The sequence below is a fragment of the Marmota flaviventris genome, chromosome 14 (genome assembly GCF_047511675.1).
Source record: "Marmota flaviventris isolate mMarFla1 chromosome 14, mMarFla1.hap1, whole genome shotgun sequence".
In the NCBI taxonomy this organism is placed as follows: domain Eukaryota; kingdom Metazoa; phylum Chordata; class Mammalia; order Rodentia; family Sciuridae; genus Marmota; species Marmota flaviventris.
The window spans coordinates 34,960,203-34,982,773 of NC_092511.1; the positions used below are offsets into that span (position 1 = coordinate 34,960,203).

General features: G+C 34.2%; 1 protein-coding gene across 1 annotated transcript in view; it reads right to left on the reverse strand.

The window, feature by feature from the left end:
- The window catches only part of Lrpprc (leucine rich pentatricopeptide repeat containing), a 107,164-nt gene that overhangs the window by 81,618 nt on the left and 2,975 nt on the right, over positions 1 to 22,571 (reverse strand). Inside the window, exons 2-11 of the mRNA XM_027934474.2 lie at positions 12,456 to 12,655; positions 11,362 to 11,484; positions 7,541 to 7,662; positions 7,385 to 7,443; positions 6,609 to 6,695; positions 5,891 to 6,017; positions 5,471 to 5,615; positions 4,876 to 5,021; positions 4,526 to 4,631; positions 4,336 to 4,443 (exon numbers count right to left, since the gene is read on the reverse strand). Coding sequence (XP_027790275.2) covers positions 4,336 to 4,443; positions 4,526 to 4,631; positions 4,876 to 5,021; positions 5,471 to 5,615; positions 5,891 to 6,017; positions 6,609 to 6,695; positions 7,385 to 7,443; positions 7,541 to 7,662; positions 11,362 to 11,484; positions 12,456 to 12,655 — 1,223 coding nt within the window. The remainder of the gene's footprint in view (positions 1 to 4,335; positions 4,444 to 4,525; positions 4,632 to 4,875; positions 5,022 to 5,470; positions 5,616 to 5,890; positions 6,018 to 6,608; positions 6,696 to 7,384; positions 7,444 to 7,540; positions 7,663 to 11,361; positions 11,485 to 12,455; positions 12,656 to 22,571) is intronic.

Sequence of the window (22,571 nt, forward strand, 5' to 3'; positions counted from 1 at the left end):
TAATAGAAGTACCACATGTCCCAGCAATCCCGCTTCTACATAAATTTACAAAGGAAATAAAAACAGTATCTTGAAGAGATGTCTGCATGTCATGTTCACTGCAGCAATATTCACAGTAGCCAAGATGTGGGAACAATATTCTGTTGACAAATGAATGGATAAAGTACAAATAAGTACACAACCAAAGGAACTCCATATCATATACAACCATGTAATGGGATCCTAACTGGAACAAGTTACACTTTATTCTACTTATATATAGTATATCAAAATATATATCTAGAAAGAACAAGTAAAAAAGAAAGAAAATGTGGTGTAATAGTCTGGCATAGTGGCACACTAACATACTACCAGCCACTTGAAGGATAAAGCAGGAAGATCCTGAATTTGAGGACAACCTGGACAATTTAATAAGACCCTGTCTCAAAATAAAAATTTTAAAAAGACTTTGGGATGTAGGTCAGTGGTAAGAGCACTTGCCTAACATGCACAAAGCCCTGGGTTCAATCCCCAGTATTGCAAAAAAGGAAAACTAAAATGTAATATACAAGGGACAGTAGGGTGGGACATTATGCAGCCTTAAAAAAATAAAGAAATCCCATCATTGGCAACAACATGGATAAACATGTTTATTTAGATAATCTGTGTTGGTAGCATTTTCGACTTACATAAATTTCTAACTGAAACTAAAAAAGGCTTAAGATAGCCTTGGAATCATACTGAAAGCCCAGCTAAGATCACTCCCTCAGGCACCCTTCACTAACCATAGTCAGATGAAAAGAAAGAAGCACTTTTTAAAAAGAAAGGAAAAGAGATAGTGGGGTTGGGTAGTGCATGCCTGTAATCATAGCAACTTGCAAGGCTGGGGCAGGAGGATCCCAAGTTCAAGGCTAGCCTCAGCAACTTGAGGCTACAACAAATAAAAACGGCTAAGGGGCTGGGGTTGTGGCTCAGTAGTAGAACACTCACCTAGCACTTGCAAAGCCCTGGGTTCAATCCTCAGCACACATAAAAATAAATAAAATAAAGGTATTGTGTCTAACTACAACTAAAAAAAAAAAATTTTTTTTAAATGACTAGGGATGTAGCTCAGTAGCAAAGTACCCCAGTTCAATCCACAGTACAAAAATAATGTAATAAAAGAGGATTGAGCTGAGCTGACATATCTATACAAATAATGTAATTCCCTCCTTAAAACAAAGAAAGATAAAAATAATCTAACATTAAGTCAGAGGATTTCTCAGAGGCTGAGGCAGAAGGATTATGAATTCAAACCCAGCCTTAGCAACTTAGCAAGGCCCTAAGCAATTCAGCAAGACCCTGTCACTAACAAAATATAAAAAGGGGTGGGGATGTGGCTCAGTGGTTAAGCACCCCTACATTCAATCCCTGGTACCAATAAATAAATAAATAAACAAGAGGATTCCAAACCTAAGGTTAAATTACTAAGTTACTAGGAACTTAGTAATTTAACCTAAGATAAATAATCTAATAAAATTACTGCAATGTACCATGAGTAAAGTTTCCATTCAAGAAGTCTAATAAGAATTAAAATAGTTGAAGAACCATTCTGGGAAAGAAAGGGTTCACTTGAACAACTTCTAGTGACTATAACTGCCTGCTTCATGGGATTTTTACCTCTTCCCAATGCACTCACTTTATTAGGAGGTAAAGTCTTACTTTTTTGAAAAGTAAGTTACCTGTATTCTGACACTTCACTCAACTGGCTTTAGGTTTTCTGATCACCCCTTCCTTATATATTTTTCCCTCTCCATGTTCTTATTTTTATGTTTTCCAACTATCCCAAAGGCTGTACATCCCTATTCATTCTGGGCATTTCCTCTCATCTAGTCAAGATGCTGAAAATGTTATCACTCTAAGTGGTGACTTTTCCATTTATGCCACAATGAAAAATACTAGTAAGATGAGCCATGAGGAAGTCATTTTAAGAATCTTTCTTATGGCACACTCCTGCAATCCCAGTTACTGAGGAGGCTGAGGCAGTAAGATCACAAATTCAAGTTTAAGGCCACATTTAACTTAGCAAGACCCTGTCTTAAAATAAAAACCCCCAGTAAAACACACACAAACACACACACACACACACACAAAGAATCTTATGGTGATTGCTACATTCGCAACCAGAATATTTGATCAGAAATTTGATCATCCTACTATTGAAAATTCATTCTTTGATTTCTTGAAGGGTTTTTATTTATTCATTATAAAATACTCCCACATATTCTCCAACATTAAAGCCATTATCTTCTTCTTTTATTTCTATGAGTACATATGTATATGACTTTCACTGGACAAAGATCAAGTTCCTTACATCAATAAGAATGTTACTTTCTTCTACAGAAACCATATCGAATACATATTGCCATTTCCCTGTTAAATGAAAGAAAACTATAGAAAAGTATAGAATAGAATGATCTTCCAGGACTTCCTACAAAGAAGAAAAAAATGGAACTGTAAAACAATTGACAACTCTTATATTCTTAATTCATTATCTATCAATGAAGCATAAGCATCAGTATATTTCCACATAAAATTTTTATTGAGTAAAATATGCCACCTCTTTTTAAAATGTCCTTAATAAGGGCTGAGGGTACATCTCAGTGGTAGAGTGCTTGCCTAACATGCACAAGGCCCTGGGTTCAATACATAACATCACACACACACAAAAAGTCCTTAATGTAAAAATTAGTACCCAATTTCTAAAAGATGACTAAGAATTTTTATAAAAGAAATACATTATAATATTTACAAATGTCTAAAACGGAGGCATTATTGTATAAAATGAATACTTGAATAAGACAGAAATCCTCCATTCTAATCCCAATATTATTGACAGCTAGATGGAAAACCTAAGGTCAGTCACTGAATCCCCTCTGTGGCTCTCAGTTCCTTCCTTAATACAATATGAGCTTTCAAAAAGGCACCTCTGAAATCTAAATTCTGCAATTCTATGAAAAGATGGATTCAAGATAAAGCCCATTTTCTACTAGTTCAACTCACTATAACTATAGAAATAAATTACCTAAATTCTTTTATGTTTACTAAGTAGCAATAATGTCATAACCAATTCAAGTCTAGATACCCTGTTATGATTAGAAAAGCAAATTTACCTGATAAACACACTTCAACGGGGTATCAAAATTATTTTCATACCTGTGTAAAGGTAAATAATACATGCCTAAAGAGTCTGATGCAATGATGTAAACTTTCTGTGGTTTAAAGATACTGGGTTAAAGGTTACCTCTTGTAACTTTCAAAACTGAAGGATAGACAAAGAGTTAATCAACCAGCATATTGTTTTCACAAAGATTTTTCTAAAAAGGATTTAGAGACTTTTATAGCCAGAAACAATTAGGGAATACTTGTTTCACTATTTCCTTTAAACTAGAAGACGGCTATATATTTAAAATAAAATTGCAATATGAAAGTCTGCTAAAAGCACTTTTTTTGTTGTTTGTGCATTTTGTTTGTCACCCAATGTCACACTAACAACTCTGCATCTCATTCCAAAGCACATTATACTGTGAGATAAAATGAAAAAGACCATTTTTTGTTTCCCCAAGGGGGAAGTACTTCTGTTAAAAGCATCTTTTTATAAAACTACTCTTTCTGAATTACCAATAATGCAAACCAAAGAATTAGATACTGTACTCTAAAATTTAATATTTGTTCAATTCTTATTCATATCCTATAGACATCCCATGTGTGCAAGGGAAAAGTATGCTAAATGCCTAAACGTACTTAAGTACCTGAAAGATTGAACATTTCTGTCCTTCAATCAGCAGGCTGTCAGGTCACAAGCACTCATTTTGCAATAAAAGTTTTCTTGCCTTTCCTATTATTGTAATCAAGCTCAGTTCAGAAGAAAAAGACTGGTCCACAAAGAAAATGGTGCACTTCTTGTTTTCATAAACCTGATTATGTGTAACTTTATAAAAGGATAGACAAACTACTTTCAAACACTAAAGATTTGAAAAAAAAAAAAAAACTTAATGAAATGTTAAAAATCAAAATGAGATGAATTAAAAAATGAAATTAAGATGAAAGAAATCGTATGTTTGTTTTTTAGTTTGTTTGTTTGTTTTTGTGGTGCTGGGGATTGAACTCAAGAGTCTTATGCATGTGAGGCAAGCACTCTACCAATTGAGCTATATCCCCAGCCCTATGTTTGTTTATTTTAATGCTCAGAGACTTTACTATGATTTAACACAATTCTATTTCCTCACAAGATCTAACATCGAGTTATGAATAAGTATGCTTTCCCAAAGAACTGATTTAGATGTGGGTACAAATCAGTAAAAGACAAAATTTAACCTTGAACATTTTTCTTCTTCTGATGTCCAGCTAGCAATGGCCAAAAATAGTGAGCTCTGATAGGAAAACCTTCTTCTTTCATGGCCTTCATTAAAGCTTTTACCAAATCTGAAAGACATACCATAAAACATCACTAATCTACCTCAGCAAAACCTGCTAGTGTTGGTTTTAACTAAAAATAGTAGAATACCTGTTTTATTGGCTAGTAAAGCACAATGGAGTGTGAACTGCAAAGGAGACATATGCATCCTGGCTTCCTTTAACTTCTTGCAGTAGTTGGTTAGCTTCTCTGCAGGCTAGAAAAAAGTAAGTCACCACGTCACTAGGTTGGCAAATAACCCACCTCTGGACATTCTGCAAATATTCTACCACTTTGAGGATGAAAAATTTGAACCTCTCATCCTCTTTCTATCCCAAAATCTTGCAAGACAAAAACAAGGTTTTTATTACATTTACAATTAGTCTAATTTCATAAACCTTCTATTTTAAAGAATATTACTACCAGTAATACCATCTACAAAGTAAAAATGGACAAGATACCGTATCCATAGTCACACAGTGACGTAAAAAGAAACTGCCAAAGTCATTTGGGCTGTCTTCTCTTGATATAGGGCATGCTAATAAAATCTGAAATGCTGTATCTTCCAGCTTTTCAGTGACTAAAAGCAAAATGATGTTCATTGCATCTGGGAAGAAAACAAAGATATCTTTTGTTACTAAACTGAATGATATTTTCACCCTACAACCAGTACTAAAGACAAAATTAGGAATTCCAAACATCAAAAGGATATGTCTGCCTAATAAATAAACATTTCCAAATAAAAACATCTCCATGTACTCATTAACTCGTGTTTATTAACTTATTAAGCTTTTTTAAAAGTCCTATGATCACTTACCACAATCTATTGTTAGAGAATGCCCTTTCCAACATGTAAGAAATAGCAATTCAGGTTTATATAAAAATAATGCAGGGGGTGGGGTTGTGGTCAGTGGTAAAGTGCATGCCTACCATGTGTGAGGCACTGGGTTCGATCCTCAGCACCACATACCAATAAATAAAAATAAATAAATACAGGTACATCAACAACTAAAAAGTATTTCAAAAAAACAATGTAAATAAAAATGTTTATATTACCTGGAATATATCTTCTTTCATAGGTAATTTTTTCCAAAATTTCTGAGACATACTGAGGATATCCAGCTTTACTGAAGCTCAAGATAATTTGCAATAAATCACGGTCCATAAGGTAAACTTCAGACTTATCCACCTTCTCCAGAGTCTATAAACAGTTCCAGAAATTAGAACAAGTTAGAAATCAGAGTTTTAAATTTAAGTAAATTAAAATACCAAGATTCAATAAATTAGGAACAAAGTTTTGGGACTTCTTTAATAAAGCAGGAAATACTCTATTTGAACAATTGTTATATATATAAAATCAAGGTACCAAAGTAAAAATTTTTCTTAAATACTGCTCTCTTCAAGGAGACATCTTTAAAAACAGCGCTACAACCTCCTTGCACACATGAGGTTCATGTTTATTTACGTGAATCATACCTGCTTAACATGGTCTATGTCACCCTTCTCAGCATATGCATTCAGTAATGCTAGGAATGTGTCTGGACCAGGTTCAATTCCAGCATCTTTCATCACAGTGAGAATATTTTCTGCATTCTCCATATCTCTAAAAGTTAATTCAAAGAAAATAAAACAGATTACTATAATATTTCCAAATACAATTATTCAACCTAAAATATATTACCTATGATTGTTACAATAAGTTTAAATACTATTTGAAATTGTGATATTGAAAAAGGACAAATGCATGTTAAACTAGTTCTACATTTCTAAAATAACAAAGATCATAAACATCAAGAAATTTTTTTAGGTAATTCCTCCCTCTCAAAACCCAAATTATGTAATAATTACATAATAAATAATGTAGCCTCTTATAGTTAGTATGACTTGCATTTAATTTACCTTTTAATAATAACATTTAATAAATTACTCATAAAAATTAAAAAATTTTTTTCCAGGAGAAAAAAAAAATTCTCCAGAGCAACTTTACAAATTTAATTACTCCAGATTTTTAAAACTGAATATTTTCAAATAATGTTTAAAACAAATTATAACAGCAATTTTTAAAAATGTAATAAGTACTAATTCTACAGATTTTTTTCTGAAGATATAAACATGTTCTGTGAATTTTCTACAATTTTTTTTTTTTAATAATTTAAACACTGAATAAGAATGAAAATCTTGAGATGAACATTACCCGGCTCTTGCATGCCCTGTAACAAGAGCACTGAACACCGCCTCTGTGACTGGAAGATCCTTAGTTTTCATAAATCCAAGAATCTTGCTGCAATAAGAGAAATGAAGACACTCCTTGATTGCCAAAAACCACTTTTTACATGTATAAATTAGGTGTTCAGTTATTTTCAATATAATACCACGTTTACTTATAAAGTGAAATCTGACCCCCTTTCATGAAATCCTAATCCCTAAAGTATCAATAATCTTGAAATACTCGTGTTGTAATTTTCTGAAAATCTGATTGTTTGTTCTACATTATTAATTAACCTTTAAAATTTAATAAGACATTTAGTTAAAAATAAAATTGTATTTCAATTTCTCTTTATTTCCCAAGCCTTCAATACAAAAGTGGCAAAATTTTACCTAAGCAGTAATATTTTACCACTGATTTTATATGAATCAGTGGGATTCCTAGTTTTAGAAGTGAACACAGTTAAAAAACTAAGAACATTTCTCTAAGAAAAAAAAAAAGTAAAGACACCTTTATATCTCAATAATTTTATACCTGTGCTCTAAAACAACATATTTATAATTAAAACAGATTATTCATCTTGTCCTCTTATACAATTTTACATTTTATCTAAGTCATATTACCAAAATGTGTAATATTAAAATATTTCTGAAATAACTATCCTTATTAAGAAAAGATTATAACAGAAAATAAAATGAACATACTCCAGGTTTACAAAATTTATAAATTGGTTTGCATAAACCTACATTTATAGAGATCCATACCTGGCACCTTCAATATCTCCTACATTACAATAAGCAGCAATCAGCCTCTGGTATGTCACCTGTCAATGAAATGGGCTGGTGAATTTTTTTCCCCTGGGCAAAAGAAATCAAAAAAGTTGGTATGGCCAATCAATATTTACCATAACAACTACCTACTCGATTTGGCTGAATGTTTGCTTCCTCCATTTTTGCCAAGAAATCAGTAGGTGAGAATTTATATTCATTTTGAAGATAAACTTTAAGTAAAGCATTGTAGTGACTCACATCATACACAGTGCCTACAAAGAAAATTTAAATGAAATTTTTAATTATATGACTTACCAATTTAGAAAAGCATTTAAAATCACATCCTTGTCACAATGGAAATCATGTGTACCCAAATTTAACAATTAAAAAAAAAGGTAAAATTAACACTATAGCATTTCACTCAGATAATATTAACACTTAACCCATCTATACAGATATCTTGTGAGAACATAGCAAGCTAAGTCAATAAGACATAATTACTGAATTGCTATACAGTTATAATTGCTATAACTGACTATTCAGATATTAAAAGGTCTATTACTTATGAAGCATAGTATCATCTTCCTGTTAGAAAATGCTAACAATACCTATTTATTTATTTATTTAGATATAAGAGATTGAACCCAGGTTTACTTCTACCACTGAACCATATATCCAGCCCTTTTTATTGAGAGACAGGGTCTCCCTAAGCTAACTAGTCTGGCAGTGAACTTATAATCCTCCTGCCTCAGCCTCCCAAGTCGCTGGACTACACATGGGCACCATCACACTTGGCCAACAATACCTCCATATTTAAAAATAACTTGAAGGGCTGGGGTTGTGGCTCAGCAGTAGAGCGCTTGCCTGGCACGTGAGAGGCGCTGGGTTCAATCTTCAGCACCACATAAAAATAAAGGCATAAAAATAAATAAATAAATAAAAGTAACTTGAAACCTTTTCTATATAAAGCAGTTATTGATAGACTACAACTGTAGTTCTTTTATACAGATACATGTACTGGCAATTTTTCTTATTTCTTTACTAGGCCACTAAAAGCCTTTGTTTAAAGGAACTACTCCATCCCTTGTTGCTGAATATCATTTTTAGTCAACTTGCCTTATTTACCTGTATTCCAATGCCCTTCTTTGGCTTCTCTCTGTGTCTGTACTGCCTAGGACCATGTCAATTAGGGCTACCATTCAGCCTTACCCTCTCCATTCATGACATCATAGTCATCCCATTGATTTAGGCTAACATGTTTCACTAAATTTTCATGAATTAAATTCCATACCCTTATTCAACTGCTAGTGGTCTCAGTCTGTGGTCATTATCTGGTGTCAGTTCATGAGATTCTAGGCAGCTGAGACCTATTACTTTCAGGAGGCAAGGGAGGGTGTTGAACCTAAGGACTTTCTACCACTGAGGTACATCCCCAGCCCTTTTTGTTATTTTGAGACAGGGTCTCAGTATCTACCAAGGGAATATAGAAATACCTAAAATTTACTAAAATCTCAAAATTTAGGGATATAAGCCTGAAATATCCTACCTCAGCAACCAAAGGTTATATATAACAGCATTGCCTCCAATATTTTACCTCACATCCTTGTACCTTAAATAATATCTCACAACTTTGGCTCTGCTGTCCATTAAGATGTTAATGACTATCATGTAAGGGACCTTTTATATTCTAGAATATTAATCTTCAGAAATTTTAGAATAATAATAATAATAATCTTTTTGGCAAATATTTCGCACTTCAGCCCATTTTTAATTACATGCCTTACTGACAAAAAGAAAATTTCAGTATGTTGCTCAAACCTAGGGCTTCATTTATACTAGGCAAGCAATCTATCACTGAGCTATATACCCATCCCTAGAAATTTTCAATATTTATAGCCAATTCTTTCTTTTTAGTTGTAGTTGGACACAATACCTTTATTTTATTTGTTTATTTTTTTATGTGGTGCCAGGATCAAACCCAGTGCCTTATACATGCTAGGCAAGTGCTCTACCACTGAACCACAACCCTGGCCCTATAGCCAATTCTTTATCACTTTTCTTTTTTTTTTGCAAGTCAAAACTGTAGTAAGATTTTATCTCACACCAATCAGAATGGCAATTATCAAGAACACAAATAATTATAAATGTTGATGTGGATCTGAGGAAAAAGGTACACTCATATATGGGTTAATGGGACTGCAAATTAGTACAACTCCTCTGGAAAGCAGTATAGAGATTCCTTGAAAGACAAGAAATGGAATCACCATACTAGCAAACCAGCTATCCCACTCTCATTTATCTAACAGAACTAAAATCAGCGGACTATCGTGATACAGGTACATCAATGTTTTTAGCAGCATAATTCGCAATCACCAAGTTGTGGAATCAGTCCAGATGCCCATCAATAGATGAGTGGATTAAGAAAATGTGATATATATACACGATGAAATTTTACTCAGCCATAAAGAAGAATGAAATTGTGAAATCTGATGGTAAATGGATAAATGGAGAATGACATGTTAGGTGAAATAAGCCAGATTGAGAAAATTTATCACTTTTCTGCTGTTTTTTGTTTTTGTTTTGAGTACTAGGGTTTCAACCTAGGAGCTTTTTCAACTTCTGGTGCTTCTGGGATTACAGATGTGTGCCACCATGCCCAGTTATTCTGTTGCTTTTATACTGACAAAAATCCTTTTCCATACTGAAATCCAACATTTATACATACTCTTTAGACTTTTAAAAAATGAATTTGTCATCAATCTGAATTCAAGAGGAATCCAAAACTGTGATGTAAGGATCTGTCTTTATTCTACAGTTTTTTTCTACATTTTGAAGACTAGTCCCAGATATTTTACATATTTGTGGTACCACTTAATTGGATCCTCTATCAATCTTATTTTGAAACTAGAAAAGTTACAGATTCTCAAACATTTACTATGTCAAATTAATTATTTTAAGGATTCCACAAAGAATCATACCATGTAAAAAACAATCATTTCTAGTAGTATTGCACATTCTATTGTATTATGCATAACAGCTGATGGTTTTAGATTCTAATATGCTTAAGAAGCATCCTTCTAGATTTAAAATTTTTAAAAAAACAGAAATGTATATTAAACTTTAAAAGCCAGTCTTTTAAATTTGGTCTTATAAGTTATTCTTTGAATATATGCTATATTCATATGGCTTAAAATTGAAAGGATATAAGAAAGGACAGAGTAAAAATTGTATCTAATGTTTATCATCCTTCCAGAAATATTTTAATATTGTATGCATATTCATGTAAGAAAAAAACACTATTTCAAAGTAGTATTTTATACTATATATTGTTCTGAATCTTAATTTTTATTTATAATCTAGAGAACACATCCCTCATTAGTATTCAAACACAACCTTCATTTTTTAAAGATTTGCACAGTATTCTATCATAGACTTTCCATAATTTATTCATCCAATCCCCAGTGAACGGCATTAGCATTGATTCCAATTTCCTGCTATTACAAACTAAAATGAATACTCTTTTATACATGCAAGTACATCTGCACCAAAATTCTAACAAATGTAACTGCTTGATCAAATTGTATGTCCAGTTATAACTTTGACAGGCTAAATTCCTTTTTTTGTTTTGTTTTGTTTTAGTTCTCAGTGGACACAACATCTTTGTTTGTATGTGGTGCTGAGGATCGAACCCAGGCCTCACACATGCCAGGCGGGCGCGCTACCGCTTGAGCCATATCCCCAGCCCCAAATTCCTATTTTATTCTTACCAAAGTTGGAATACTTGTTATGAAAAATCACTATATTCTTAATGCCCCTAGATGTCACTATAACTCACCAAATAAAACATTACCAAAAAATCATGAATCAAGTAGGCCTTCCATAAAATTACAGCATTTATATAAAGAAACACATTTTTATTGGGGGGGGGGGGGGAACCTTTAACACACATCCTGTTATTCAACTAATCATACCCAGTGTCTGAAGTTTGTCCCATATCCTATGAGCAAATTCTGTTCTCTCTGAAAGATTCAATTCAGGCAAGAGAGAACCACAGCTGCGCAACAGAAGCAAGGCTTGATTACCACCTGGGCTACCTATGGAAGAAAAATCGACAATGTTTAATAGTGCCAACATAATGTAGATAAATATCAAAATTTAAACTGAAATTTATAAATGTTTGGCTCAAAGATAATATTGTAGTACCCAAATATTAGAAAAAGCATATCCTAATCCACAATGCTACTAAAAATCACAAGTTAAATTTTTTTAATATTAGTCCACTTTAAGAAATGTAAAAAACTTATACATTTAAGAAATTTATAAAATCTATGTAATGTGTGACTCTAAAAACACAGAACCTAAGGTTATATTTCTCAGTATCTTACGATAATGTTACAACACTCAAGAATATTAGAATATTGAACCCAATTAAAACTCAAGAATATCCAATAGTTTTATAATTGGTTAACAATAATATAAATTTCCTCCTCCCTATGTATAGAACCTTTATATACATGTACCTGAAAGCTGACTTTAAGACAAAAGACAAAAATAAACCACCTATTTTATGATTCCATTTATATGAAATATCCAGAAGAGACAAAACTACAGGGACAGAAAATAGATTAATGGTTAACTAGGGTTGGAAGGGACTGTGGGGTGGGTGGGGACTGATGGTAAGGATTGCAGGGGTTTCTTTTAAGGGTGACAAAAATGTTCTAAAAATGACTGTCGTGGCAGTTGAACAATTCTGAATAACTTAGAAGTAACAATGATGGTTTTTTAATACAGATGAATGTAGTTATAATTGATACTTCTCATCATAAGAGTTTATAAACTTTTTTTAAATTTATTTTTGTATGTGGTGCTGAGGATAGAACCCAGTGCCTCACACATCCGAGGCAAGCGCTCTGCCTCTGAGCCACAATCCCAGCCCTATTCATTTATTTTTATGTGGTGCTGAGTATTGAATCCAGGGTCTCATACATGCTAGACAAGTGCTTTACCCTGAGTCACAACCCCGCCCCAAAGGCTCAACTTTCTAAGCAGAAAAAATTTGAAATACCTGAACGACATGTGCTATCAAAGACTTTTTGCAGAAGTCCCTTTGGAATGCGGCCAGTTCTTCGGACAGAATTATCCAGTCTCATTAGAGCCCAATCAAATTGATTAGCATTCCTTCTAGAAGAAGAAGTAGGCTCCTCTTGAAGATCATTCTTTTTTTCAGCAACAATGGCATAAAGCCTCACTTGGCTTAGTAGTTTTCTATAAAATGAAACATAATTAGGAATAAACTAAGTCAACTGCTATCTATATAGATCATCTTTCTGAGCAAAATTTACATAAAGTTACTAATTAGTTAATAAATACCTTAAATCACATAATAATATTCAGAGAAGTATGCATCGATAGGAAAGTTTGACTTTTGTTTTAGATAAAATCTCTCACACACACACAAATTATATACACAGTGTATCTTCTGAGCAATGGAGAGTACCTTGATAACATTCAACATAAAATCATTTTGGCCAGGCATGGTAGCCCACTCCTGTAACCCCAGGGGCTCAGGAGGCTGAGGCAGGACAATCACAAGTTCAAAGCCAGCCTCAGCAAAAGTGAGACTCTAAGCAACTCAGTGTGAGATCCTGTCTCTAAATAAAATGCAGAATAAGACTGGGGATATGGCTCAGTGGTCGAGTCCCCTGAGTTCAATACCTGATACTCCCGCCAAAATAATAATAATAATTTCAAATAGTTTTAAAAGGTAATAATATGGTGTGTTTTAAATCATGGTTAAAAAAAGGAAAATGAATTATACTACAAAGTTCTTGCCTCTATAAGTGAGACAATATATCTAAAATATATCCAAATTCTTAAAACTACTTTCAAATGTTTTTTGGGTTATGTATTTAAAATGTAAATAGCAAGCTTATTTTATTTGGAATAAAAAGTTAATTTCTAGGCAGTTTCTTTATAGGATTATTCAGGTCAAAATCCTTTCTCAGCAGTCTAAAGAAATTTGAAACATCAATTTTTACCTGTCAAAAAGTTAGTTGTGTAGTTCCCTAATTATTTGAAACAACTAACCATTAAAAAATAAACAAAAACTATGCAGGCTGGGTTTGTAGCTCAGTGGTACAACACTTGCCTCACATGTGTGGGGCCCTGGGTTTGATCCTCAGCACCACATAAATAAATAAAAAGAAAGATATTGTGTCCATCTACAACTAAAATAAATAAATGATTTTTAAAAACTATGCTTTCCATTTTAAACTTCAATAATTTTAGAAAAGTCAGAAGAGAAAGAAAAATGTTTAAAAATTAGCTAAGGTCATAGTAATACACATGTATTTATAAAAGGGAAGCAATCTTTAAACAGTTCAGTATTTTAATAATACAGAGACTAACATGTAACCAAATGATCTAAAATATGAGATCAGAGGTATTTCACTCCATGGCAATATAGTGTCTGCACTTGATCCACAAATATCAGACTTAAGAAAATAATCCTTATGTATCCCAAAGTCCTGATGTAAACACTTGAATTTAAAGGCTTTCTCTGCATTCAAATATCTATCATTTTAAACTGACAACACCTGTAATTCTTGAAAATTTATACACTTACTCCACAAATATCTTAATTATAGCAGTCAATAAGTATAACCAAGTATTACATACTAAGTATATAATTAATAAGCAAAATGTAAAAATATTTATTAATTCAGAAAATGCCTCCAGGATGATAATCACATTTTTCTAGCATGTGCACATTTCTACCATAGTCAGTGGTGAGTTTAAAAGTAAACTGCAGGGCTGGGGTTGTGGCTCAGTGCAGAGTGCTTGCCTTGCACATGTGAGAAACTGGGTTCGATCCTCAGCACCACATAAAAATAAATAAAGATATACAAAAAAAAAAAAAAAAAAAACTGCAGGGGTTAGGGGTATAACTCAGTGGTATAGTACATCTGCTTTGCATACATGAGGCCCTGGGTTTGATCACCAGAACCCAAGAAAAATAAAGCTATTGCTTTCCTACCCTATGCTATTAACCTAGAAAACCAGTCCCAAATGGAACGATTATGTAGGTGAAGTTACACTAAAGAAAACTATACCAGAGATTCCATCATAAGATGATATAATTCCACTTATATAAATAAATAAATCGGAAAACAATGGGAAAAACTGGGACATCAACCAAAAAGACTACCTTTTCTTTTCCTTTATTCTTCCTTTTTTTTCCTAGCAGTTCTGGGAATTGCCCATGCTAGGTAAGCACTCCAGCAAGCTACATCCCCAGCTCACAATGTCTTATCTTTATAAACTTAATGACCAGCACATTGTAGATAATTAATAGATGAATGTCTACTAAACGAGCTGAATTAACTAAGTGTGGCACTACCAACATACCATATAACATATTTGTCCCTTACTTCCCAAAGGTTTCCTTGGCCACTTATTTGTTCCTGTATCAGGTGTTACTGAACTATGCCCTTATTGGTGTCAAGCAAACAGTAACAATTATTTTAAATCCCCCATAACAATGTGTCAAGTTCAGGCAAGAGTGAAAAGCTAATTAACACAGAAATTTCAAAATGGCAGTGAAGTACTCTTGCCAGTTTTTCACACAACTCAAATCTGATAACTGGTAAAGGCACAAACAAGATTCAGGGATAAAACAGATGTGTAGAAACCAGTAAATCATTATGAACACTCTCAAGCTCATTTTCCTTACTAAAAAGTCAAGAGAATTATATATTTAAACAAAGAATTCTCCAGTGCTTTCTACATTAATTATACAGCCCAGAATTCATTGACTCAGTCATTTAGTAGCACTGGGGATTGAACCCAGGCCATTGAGCATACTAAGCAAGTGCTTGACCACTGCCTAGTATGTATTTTTAAATCCATTGTAATACACCTTGAGGGAAATGAGAACTTCACTGACCTGAGCAACGGGTATATTGTAATGGAAGGAAAGAAACAGGGGTTAATAAAAGTGGCTCCACACTAAGGGCATGCTTAAATTGGAGCACACTATCTCCAGATTCTAACAACCAAAACTGATGTAACCACATAAGAGAAAATTATTTTATCATCTCAACCAACTATCATAGTAGTTCATTCACATTTTTTAGTTAAACACCTCAGGTTCCCTCCTGAAACTCTGGCACTCACCACTAATATTCAGGTTACACATGATTTCCTCTGGTAACATCTGGCATTTTAAATGGCTATTTATCTGGAGGCCTGTATGTTTTACGAAAATAATAGTGGTGGTAATGGTTTTATTTTTTTACAGTATGGTGATTAATTAAACCCATGGCCTTGCACATTCTAGACAAGCATTCTACCACTGAGGTACATTATCAGCCCAGTGGTTTTTACTTTTTACTCTTTAATACAATACCAACTTTATATGCAAGTGTCCATATTTCAAATATATATTTCATATATATTTATATGTACATATGGACAAGATTATTATAGAGACTTCCACAGAATTCCCATTTTAAGCCTATACCATTTCTTAAAAGCAATATATGGTTTACCTGAAAACTGTGCAAAAAGTACAGTTCCCATATTCCTTTTCCTCACCAGTTTCCCCTCTAATGTCTAATGTTAGGGTCCTATATTTGTTACAAACAACCAACTAATATTGGTACATTATTATTAACTAAGGTCCATAGCTTACACTAGGGTTCATTGTGTACAAATCCATAGAGTGAAAAATATATGTATCCATCATTATGCCATACACGATATTTCACTGCCCTAATGACCTGTGCTCCACCTAGTCTTGCCTTCCACCTTCCTTCTGAACCCATGGCAAGAACTGATTTTTTCATGTGTCTGTAGCTTTGTCTTTTCCAGGCTGTCATACAGTTACAAAATAAAGTACACAGCCTTTTCATACTGGCTCTTTTCTAGTAGTGTTCACTTACTGTTCCTACATATCTTTTCATGGTATCAAAGCTCATTTCTTTTTATTGTTGCCTCATATTACACTATGTGGATATATACAATTTGTACCTCCAACTACTAAAACACCTCTTGGTTGCTTCCAACTTTTGGCAATTACAAATAAAGCTAAATAAACATTTGTGTGCTGGTTTCTGTGAGGACATAAATTTTTAACTCATTTGGATAAACTAATCTGGATAAACTTATGTTTCTAAGTTTTTAAGAAACTGCCAAACTACCTGCCCTAATAGCTGTGCCACTCTGCATTCCTACCAGCAATGTACAAAAAGAGTTCCTGTTTTTCTATATCCTCACCAGCATTTGATATTTTCAGAATTTTGGATTTTAGTCATAATAGGTATAGCATCTCTATCTCATCGTCATTTTGATTTACAACTCTATGACACATGGTGTTGAGCATTTTCATATGATTATTTGATACCTCTGTGTCTTCTCTAATGATGCATCTATTCAGATTTTCTGGCTGTTTTGTCTGTTTCCCTTGTGGTGCGAGGATTCAAACCTAGGGTCTCACATATGCTAGGCAAGCACTTTACCACTGAGCCATATCCCCAGTTCCTCTGCCCATTTTTTTAATTGGGCCATAAATTTTCTTATTGATTTTTTAGATTTCTTTGTATGTTTTTATACTGTTTATTAAATAAAACTTTTAGTAAAGCATTAGCATTTCTTCAATATATACCAAATTAATCATACCAGTTCATAAGACACTGCCCTCCTTGTTTTTCTCTTCTTCACTGACATTATGAGCCATTTTAGTGTCACTCAGGAGCTCCGAGTTTAAAAGAAATACAGATATGTTTTTCATGTGTTTAATACATGCTAGATACTAAAAAATTTTGACTATAACCCTAATTTTACTTGCCCAAAAAGTCACCGTAATATTTCACTAATAACAGGATGACAGGGCCAGGATCTGTACTTGGGCAGTCTTCATTCTGAAATGAGCCCAATGTGGTAGAGCATTAAGGAAACTAATCTGGCTGCAAAGAAGAGTTCACAATGGAGAGTAATAAAACTTAAACCTACTCAGGGAAGGTAAGAATAGATCATGGAAAGCCTACAACGGCCAACAAGTAAGAATTTGGATTTTATGGCATGTTTGTAAAATATAAGACTTATTTCCATAGAGCAATTCTCTTGGTTTATTTTGTTGCACCATTCTATAGACAACGGAGATCTCAAATGCACATCTTATGTTCTGACCAATCCCTAATTTAACTATTCCCCTCGAGTTTTCTTTAACCTGTTAATATGGTGAATTATACCAACTGATGTTGAACCAGCCTGCATACCTGACCACTTGGTTGGTCCTAGCAGATACTTCTTTTATACACTGCTGGATACACCTGAGTTTTAACATGTCAAAAGTTCAAAAAGATGATGACTCCTCCTAAAAGTGGTTGATACTCCTTTGAATTCCTCCACTGCTACCAACTATACCACTACTCTGCTATTCCCTCAAATTCAAAATCTAAGGGTATGCCCTGTAATCCCAGAGTCTCAGGAGGATGAGGCTGGAGGATCAACCTTAGCAATTTAGGGAGGCCTTAAGCAACTCAGTGAGACCCTATCTCTAAATAAAAAATATAAAGGGGGCTAGGGATGTGGCTCAGTGGTTAAGCACCCCTGGGTTTAATCCCTGGTATGAAAAAAAATAATCTAAGGATAATTATCTAACTGCTCAATCTCTCTCACCTTCTTCACATTCCATATGCTGAGTCCCTGAATATCTCTTTCTTTCTTAGGCCTTTGATGAAACCAGAACACACAGATTTTTTGCAATAAAATCTTCATTAGCTTCTCAGGCTTCAGCTTCTCTCCACAAAATTGCCAAATCAGTATTCCCAAAGCCGTTTTTCTTCATGTCATCCTTCCTTTAAGATCCTATAATTGTTGATTCCTTTAATCTCAATGGACCTAAGTTCCTTCATTTATTAAACAAAATATTGAGCACCTTTCTCTGTAGAAGGCACTATGCTAAGATTTCTGTTTAGCTAGTGAATATATCTGATAATAATTAAGCTTTTTATAAATATACCAATTGTGGAAAGAGCTATGAAGAAAATTAATAAGTAATAAAAGACTAACAGTGAGGCTCTACTTTAGATAAATGTTTAAGGATGGTGATATTTAAAGGTCTCGGCTCAGGATGAAAAGGAATGGCTACCCATCTAACAGGGGATGAGTGTTCCAGATAGAGGTAGAGCAGTCAATAGGCCAAGTAAGCAAACAACAGATGGTATCACAGATGAGGCAGGACAGAAAAGACAGGGCTGGATCATGGATTTTGAAGGTAAGCAATTGGGATTTTATCCTAGGTAGATCTTATTCAAAGAAGTGAATCCTAGCCGATTGTTGAAGGTTGAAGGTTTATAAATGGGAGTTATGATATGATCCAGTTGATATGATCCTTCTGTTGAAGGTTTATAAATGGGAGTTATGATATGATCCAGTTCTGTTTTGAGGGAAAAACATTAAACTATCTAGCTGCTGGGAGGAACCACCAGAATTATTAAATAGACACCAATTAGGGAAAAAAATAAGGCTGTTGTTCCAATCCACCAAGCAATTCCAAATCCTTATGTTCTACTGGGAAAAATTGCCCCAGACACCCAATGGTATACAGTCCTTTGATAAAACAGATACTATTGCAGTAGTCTAGGTGGGAAATCAACTGAAGCTTAACCCAGAGTGGGCAGTGCAGAAGGGAAAGAAACATATTCCCAAGGCCCCTACCTGACTTAAATACAAACTCCAGGCAACAGTCTCACCAATACAACTTATTAATTCTCAATTCCCACACAATGGAAGAAAATTTCATGTAAAAGTGCCCTAAGTAGGCTTACTTAACCCTCTGTATACATCCCACTGGATTATGTACCATTTTTATGAACACTTAATAAGTATAATCTTACAAACAAGAGGCTTCAAGGCATAGTGAAAACACCACAGCGTTAAGAACACGGGCTTAAGCCCCATGTTCTGGCCTGCCTTTAGGCTCTGCTATCTGTAAAATGTGTGACTTTGACCAAGTTACTGCAATTTTCTCCACTTTGGTTTGAATAAAGGTTTACTCCTCCAAAACAGTTGATGAAATTTAATCGCCAGTGTAACAGTATTAAGAAGTGGGGGGCTGGGATTGTGGCTTAGCAGTAGAGCGGGACCGGGTTGCATCCTCAGCACCACATAAAAATAAAGGCATTGTGTTGAGTCCATCTACACTGAAAGAGAGAGAGAGAGAGAGAAAAAGAGAGAAGGAAGGAAGGAAGGAAGGAAGGAGGGAGGGAGGGTCTTTAAGGGGTCATTCATGGGTGATTCAATGCCTTTTGAAAGGGGATTTCAGAAATGGATCCTCTTTCTTTTTTGCCTCCCACCATGAGATGATTCAGAAAGAAGGCCCTTGCCACAGGCCAGCCCTTCAGTCCTGGTCTTCTCAGCCTCCAGAACTGAGAAACAAAATTCTCTTCATTGTAAATTACCCAGTATTTTGTTACAACACAAGATACTCTTTAAGCCTATAATCTAGGGGATAAAAACAGTATTTACTTTACAAGGCTATTACTTGTGAAGATTAAATGAGATGACGCCGTGCTTCCCAATATAAACATTTCTGCTAGGTAAGATGACTTTACATAGCATTGAGACTAAGTTGTCCATTGGTTTAATTATCTTTAAACATAATTTTTTTAAAATCCCTATTACATCAAGTCTTTATTTTACTATCATTTTTGTTTGAGATATAATTAAATTTTTAAAATGTTAGTTTAAACCTACCTAAGGCCAACAGAAAAAACATTAAGTATAAGTAACAGTTCAAAAGTACTCAGATTTGGCAAAAAATCTGAAGGCAGTATACAAATGCCTGAAGTTTGAGCAACACTAAGAAAGTGTAAACAAAGGACCTAGCAAAGTACAAATAACAAATATTAACTAAGTGTTTATGAAAGCATTTTCTTCTTTTTTAAATGAATTAGCAGAGATCACAAGACTTATTTTAAAAGGCTTGTTCAAATCCAAGCTGTGCTATGTGACTCTGGGAAATATACTAGGTCTTTCTAAGCACAGATTCTTCATTTAAATAAAAATGTCTACCCTAGGGGTGGGGATTTAGCTTAATGGTGTAGTGCTCTAGCATGTGTGAGACCCTGAGCTTAATACCCAGCATCACAAAGCAACAAAGTCTACCTTGTGAAGATCACATTAGGAAAAAAAAAAAGATGTTTAAATTAACAAAGCAGTGATCAATAAATAATAGCTCTTATTAAAACAGAAGGCAATCAATAGATTTCTATTGTCTGGGTTTTTGTTTTGCTTTTTTTTTTTAATCTTATAAAGCTTAGTCACAATGAACTTTCTCCCTGCAGTACCAACACTGTTCCTAACTGTCCACTCCCAACGTCTAGCTATCCTGTAATCTATGTAAACTTTATCAAGACCTGTATCAAAATCCTCCAATGGGTTTTAATCCTCCAATGGTTCTAACCATCAACCAGTCAACCAACCTGTTTGGGCTTCAAGGAATCAACCGGTCTTTGTCCTATCAGCCTCCTCCATGCTGCACAGAATAAAAGCACAGCTCAATATTTTCATGGGCTTCTCTACCCTTGGAATACTGCACATCCTTAATCATGTAACCCTAAAACTCAAGTAGTCCCCTACCACAAAACAAATGTGATTATTCTTTTCTTTGAAATACCACAGCACTATATTCCCCTCTTGGGGACAGCATACATCTAATAGGTATAAATGTGTTTGTCATAGTCTTCTGTAATTCACAGACATTGAGCAGAGGTGAATCTGTCAGACTTTACAAGACCAAAGGATTCAGATAGACTCTTAATACATTAAGATTTTTCCAAACCGAGAGGTAAACAAAGGAAAGTTTCTTTTTTTTCCAACTTTATAAGTAGAAATCACACCATTCTATCACAAAGTAATATGTCATTTTCACCTCTGGGTCAATCATCAGTCTAAATCCACTCCAAACAGATATAGCTCACACTATATCTTTCCTATGAAGCACACAAGCATTATTCTAAAATTTCTCACAAGAAAAATGTAAGAAAACAAGAGTATTTACTCCCCCCCCCCCCTTCTCACAGAGAATAAGGTAAGAGCTGGAAGAAAGCATTTGTTAAAAAAAAAAAAAAAGAAAGAAAGAAAAGAAAAGAAAAGGGCATCAGGTACAGTTATACCTGTAATCCCAGCAACTCAGGAGGATAAGGCAGGAGGTTCCCAAATTAGAGGTCAGCCCCAGCAACTTAGAGAGGTCGTAGTAACTTAGCAAGACTGTCTCAAATAAAAAATAAAAAAAGGACTGAGGCACCCTAGGTTCAATCCACAGTACAAAAAAAAAAGTGCTGAAGTACCAAAATAAGGAATGAAGAGCAAGAACAAAGCAAAAACAGAGGTACACTCTTTCTGGTCCTTCAGTTTTGAAAACAGATTGATTAATAATTTCACTTTTTTTTCATTTTTCTCTGTCCTTCTGAGACAGGACATACCTAGAAATCAAGATTAGTATGAATTTGTGCAAGCACATGTAATAATACGAATGGGTTAAGAACCCTTTAATCTTCTTTGTATCTCACAATATTCCTTTACCAACATCTAAGATGTTCATTGTTTACTGAACAAATACTTGACACCTACTACAAGTCACAAAGTTAGACACAGACAAAAGGAATCAGACCCTGCCTTTGAGGAATAAGAGCCAGATCTGAAATACTGGTGGTTACACATACAATAATGTTAATGAATGTTCTGGTTATACTTTGAGAACAGAAGTCTTCCCATATTCTAGGGACACATAAGTGGTGAGGCTCCCAGAGGCATCTCTAGCTTAGAAATACCTATGCTAGCTTCTGGATCTGATACTGGAACCACAAGATGACACAACAGGGCTTAATTATAAATAGGAAAATGACATGATCAAGTTACCTGGGACAGGGGCTGGGGTTGTGGCTCAGTGGTGGAGCACTTGCCTTGCACGCTTGAGGCACTGGGTTCAATACTCAGCACCACATAAAAATAAATAAATAAACAAAATAAAGGTAAAGTTACCAGGAACACTAGGGAATGATAATGGGGTTGGAGAAGTAGTGATTTGCTCCAAAGTAGATCTCAGAATTTAATCATTCATGCAATAAATAAATGAAGGGGAATTAGATGGGAAGGAGAAGTCAAGAACAAAGAT